The sequence below is a fragment of the Lactuca saligna genome, chromosome 5 (genome assembly GCF_052625555.1).
Source record: "Lactuca saligna cultivar CGN05327 chromosome 5, ASM5262555v1, whole genome shotgun sequence".
Taxonomy (NCBI): Eukaryota; Viridiplantae; Streptophyta; class Magnoliopsida; order Asterales; family Asteraceae; genus Lactuca; species Lactuca saligna.
In genome coordinates, this window is record NC_136421.1 from 272,088,429 (window position 1) to 272,093,406 (window position 4,978).

General features: G+C 34.0%; 1 protein-coding gene across 3 annotated transcripts; it reads left to right on the forward strand.

Moving 5' to 3' along the window:
- The first annotated feature begins 2,322 nt into the window (after positions 1-2,322).
- LOC145047832 (Carbohydrate-binding-like fold) lies at positions 2,323-4,446 on the forward strand. Of its 3 annotated transcripts, none has more exons than XM_078996195.1 (5): positions 2,323-2,709; positions 2,930-2,984; positions 3,088-3,245; positions 3,378-3,854; positions 4,150-4,446. In XM_078996195.1, the coding sequence occupies exons 1-5, from the start codon at positions 2,464-2,466 to the stop codon at positions 4,279-4,281; spliced, it is 1,068 nt and encodes a 355-aa protein (XP_078852321.1). In that variant the 5' UTR covers positions 2,323-2,463; the 3' UTR covers positions 4,282-4,446. The 3 variants fall into 3 exon arrangements, with proteins under 3 accessions (XP_078852321.1, XP_078852322.1, XP_078852320.1); XM_078996196.1 differs by having other exon boundaries at positions 2,326-2,709; positions 2,857-2,984; positions 4,146-4,446; XM_078996194.1 differs by having other exon boundaries at positions 2,328-2,709; positions 4,146-4,446.
- The last annotated feature ends 532 nt before the right edge of the window (positions 4,447-4,978 follow it).

Here is a 4,978-nt window from a genome sequence, read left to right on the forward strand (position 1 = left end):
GATTCTTTGATTTTTTGTACAAAACCCAACCACCAATCACAATCTTCTCTTGCATTCTCTCTCATCTTGCTACTTGGGATCAGCTTGTTAAAAGCTCGACTCAAAACCGATTTTAAATGAGTTATAGTCAAGCTCAAGCTTAATATTAAGCTTGGTTATCAAATGAGCTCGAGCTTGAGCCTATATCACTAAGATTGATTACGGTTGCAATCCTAAATGAGCTTATAATATAACTTATTATTATTTTTATATATTAAAATAAAAATATATTTGGGGAATTAGAGATTTAGGATATTAGTAACGAACTTCTTAGCAAACTCGAACCGAATTCAAGCTTATTTAGGCACGTTAGACAAAAAAATGAGTCGAGCTCGAGCTGAACTTGTATAATTCTTTATGAACTCGAGTCAAGCTCAGTACAATAAAGCTCGAATCGAGTCGAGCTCGAGCCCGAGCCCGGGCCAAACTTGTATAATTCTTTATGAACTCGAGTTGAGCTCAGTACAATAAAGCTCGAATCGAGTCGAGCTCGAGCCCGAGCCCGAGCCAAACTTGTATAATTCTTTATGAACTCGAGTCGAGCTTAGTACAATGAAGCTCGAATCGAGTCGAGCTCGAGCTCGAGCCTGAGCTTGAGCTTGGTCAGACTCGGGTTTAGCTCAGCTCATTTGCACCCTTAATGACGAATACTATCTTTTTAAATAACAAATGTTGGTATGACAATGTGGAACTAATGATCAAATGGATATGTTCTGTAACTCAAATATTGATGGTTGCTTCTCGATATTTTGTTTGATTTTTGAGTTGCTTTTTGATATTTTGTTTGATTTTTGAGTTTCTTCCTGATTTATTTATTTATTTATTTTGTCCTTCTTGATTATACGTTCAATTTTTGAAGTTGTGACGTGATTCTTGAGTGGTTGAAAGAAAGAAAAAAAAATTGTTGTTTTTTCCTTACCACCATCTTAGTCATTTATGGTTCAAAAGTGGGGAGAAAAATAGAAGGTAAAATGGTTTGAACCTTTTAGGTAAACACTGAATTTAGAGATTTTGATGTAGTGATAAGATCATATCGGATTCCGATCCCCAATCCTATTACAATCTTATATCAAACCTAATCCCAATATAATTTGGGTCGTTTGTTCAGATGTAGGATTGTAGATTCGTAAGATCCTACTGCGATCAACACTAGGATCTAATAACTTTAAGTTCTAAGATTTATATATAGGGAAATGGGAATATACATTATAGCCTCACCTAAGCTTAGGTACTAAACTTCTTGAAAATACATTGTTTTACTATATAAAGATTACAGTTAATGGATTCACGGTTAATACTTCAAGATATAAATTCAAGATCAACACAATAGGATTTAAGGTTTAGGGTTTACGGTTTAGGGTTTAAAGTTAGGGTTTAGCGTTTAAGTTTAGGGTTTAGGGTTTAAGGTTTAGGGTTTATGGATTAGATTTTGGGTTTAGGGTTTAGGTTTAGGGTTTAGGGTTTAGGTCTAGGGTTTAGTAGTGTTCACTTGGGTGAAGTAATAAACGATAATTGAGGAAAGAAAACAAATATGGTAAAACAATAATGAAATAAAGAAATGTTATGGAGGATGATATATTAACAAGTGAAATCAAACCGGACATATTTAGCATGTTAAAACGACATATTTTAGAGATTTAGTACCTAAGCTTAGGTGAGGCTGTAATGTATATTTCCTATCCCCTTATATTTATTTATTAAATTGTCAAAAATAAAATAATAATAACAGTTTCATGTCATAAATTTATTGCATTTCATTTTATAGACATTTAATAATTTTATACACATTTAATCGATTAACGTTAGGAATAAGTTCTTATGATTAATAGATATACTATATTTGAAAAAAAAATTATTATATAAACTCGTTGAAAATTAATCTTAAGATCTTTTTAAAAAATTAAATTTATAAACTATTTTTATTTGGCAAACCTAACAATTTAAAAAAAAAAAAAAAAAAAAAAAAAAAAAAAAAAAAAAAAAAAAAAACCCAAAATATAAGCCAGCTATTAAATGTAAGGCGTGAAACATAAGTTACCATGCATTAAAAATAGCGATACTGTATAAGAAAAATATAAAAATAAAAAAGATAGAATATAGTCATATACATATTGTTATTTATGAAGTGAACCCTTGTAATTAAAGATTTGCAAATCGAGGGGCACATGATTGTGGAACTGGAGCATTTAACCTTGCCAAAAATAACTATGGAATCGAGCTACAAAAACTCATTGGCTTTGAGATTCAAAAAAACTCCTTGAATTAATCCTCACTCATTTCCTCGTGATTAGGAGCCAGCCACCTGGTACTCGATCCGTCCCTACATACACACTCTCCCCAATCACCATCTATACATTAATACATACACCCCTTTATCTCCTCTACATTACATACACCTACAAACCCAACTAACGACAGAAACTCATGGAAGCCGTGATGGGTTCTTCTTCATCTTCCCCATATTTGAAACTGGTTTCTTACAGCGACAAAACCATTGGATTTCTCTCTCTCAGGGATGATTTGTTGGGAGGCAAATCACTGTTGAGAATCCCCCTTCACCATTGTCGTAATCACCTCAAGAACAAACAAGTCGATTTCAAGCTCTCAATCTCCGCTTCATCAACACACAGAGGTGTTCGTCCTGCTTCTCTCTCATCCTCTCGCACCCAGGTCCCTCAAATTCCCTCCCTCCCTATCTTGAACTGTACTTATAATTATATAATAGATTCTGGTTCTTGATTCACTGGCTTAATCGTTTTATGTATAATGGATGTGTGATTAGCCTTCAGAAAATATTTCTTTGCATTTTAATGACAGATTCTTTAGCGGGTTTTATATTTTAAGGACTGGTTTTTCATTTGGTCCTTTTCTAAGTGTTGGAAAGATGCAGGCAGAGGTCGAGAACCAGGAACTGCTGATCGAACAATCACTAAACGGATACACAAGTATGTATGCAAATTAATCTTGCTTTTACCAAAATCGTTTCAAATGATTCCCTTTTTTACCATGGTTAATAATCTTTTTTACATGTGGTTGATGCAAAAGCAGAAGCACCAACAGTTTGTGTAAGATTCCAGTTACAGAAAGAATGCTCGTTTGGCCAGAATTTTCTAATAGTTGGCGAAGATCCAATGTTCGGTTTGTGGGATCCAAATAATGCCATTCCATTGACATGGTCAGATGGACATTTGTGGACTGTGGATCTTGTAAGTTCCATTCATTTTGCGGGATAAAAAGTTGTAACTTTTTTCTCATTGACCAAATACCAAATAACATGTTCTGTCATGTCATGTCATGTTCTGTTCGGTTATGATAGATTATATGTTTTCTTTAACCAGGAAATACCGATCGGAAAGTGCATCAAGTTCAAGTTCATAATGCAAGAAAGCAATGGCAATTTCATGTGGCAGCCGGGACCTGACCGGATGCTTGAATGTTGGGAAACCGTGAACATTATTACTCTTTGCGAAGACTGGGAAGATCCCGATTCGCGGAGAATATTTGAGACGGGCCCCATGTTAAATGAAGTTTTAGAATCAGCTGCAACCGTAGATATTCAGACGGTTGCAGCTAATGAAAGGATGCCAGTAGAACTGATCAGTTCTACTGGCATCCCAAAACCCAAAGAATCCAAAGGATTCGCGATAAATATGAATGAAGTGTTGGAATCGGACCAAGGAGTGCCTGTTTTAGTCCCTGGTTTGAGTGACTTGCCGATAATGGAAACAAATCGAGAAGGTTCGGTTCATGAAGCTCCAAAAGATGAAGTGAATGGAGCTGTTATGGCATCTACAAAGGACCTCAAATTGCCTGAGGTAAATGCTTAATGTGTTTCTTTTTCTTTTTTGGCTAGTTTCATGAGAGTTTACAATAAGAACCGGCTCTTTTAGGAAAATGAATCAAGATTTTTGTTTTGTTTGTATCTTGATATCAATAATATCATTCCAGTTGTGTCCTTGAGCATATCACTAGTTGTGCTAATTCAAAATCCTTACCCGAACAAGTAAATTTGGAACTCATAAATAAAAAAAATTCCATCATTGTTTAAACTGTCATATCTCTATATAAAAACAAATTTCTGAATAAACCAATTCAATCAATCTCAGTTAGATTCGAAAGAGGATGAAAATGCCTCTAATTCGAATCCAAGACCAGAGATATCATCCATACATGAAAATCAAGATTCTTGCAAGAACCAATGTCAAGAAAAACAACAAGATAGTCAAGCGACACAATCAATGAAAGGTTTGCTTCAAAACGATCGTCGGTGGGGCAATAATTTTGTGCAAAAACTCCTTAGTATTTTCGGCATTGGGTAGGCAACTGCTGTTTTTCATGAATTCGATATATTGTTGTGTGTAAATATTGGAATTTGATGATGATTGAAACCATTTGTGTTGTAAGTTATTCATGGAGGTTTGATTTCGGTAAGTCTATTCTGTCACGCTATTTGACAGGTAATTTGGGTCAGGCCCAAAGACCGAAATAGCCCATAATTTGATTAAGGAAAAAAAAATTCCAATGTCTAGTTTAGCTGGATTTATGCATAGGGTTTGATATCTGTGGGTTTGAGCTCAGTTAAAATCTCAAATATTTTGAGTTTGCCTTTAAAGAAACTCGAACTTAGGATACCACTGAAATATTGTGGTGAGGCTTTCGTTAATCATTGGCCATTTTAAAAAACCAAAATGCCCAATTCTATGCCAATTACATTTTTAGTTAATTTTTTTATTTGATTCATTCTTAGGTATAATTTATTACATTATTTGATGTATTTTCTTAAATGTTTGTGTTCATGTTAAGTTTTTTCTTATAATCATGGATAGTTTTTTTTTTCTTAAAATAAACGTTAAGTTTTTTTTTTTTATTCTGGATCATTATTTGGTCTACAAATGTTAAAAACTTTCATACTACCCTGCTATGCAAGATTCTTGCTTGT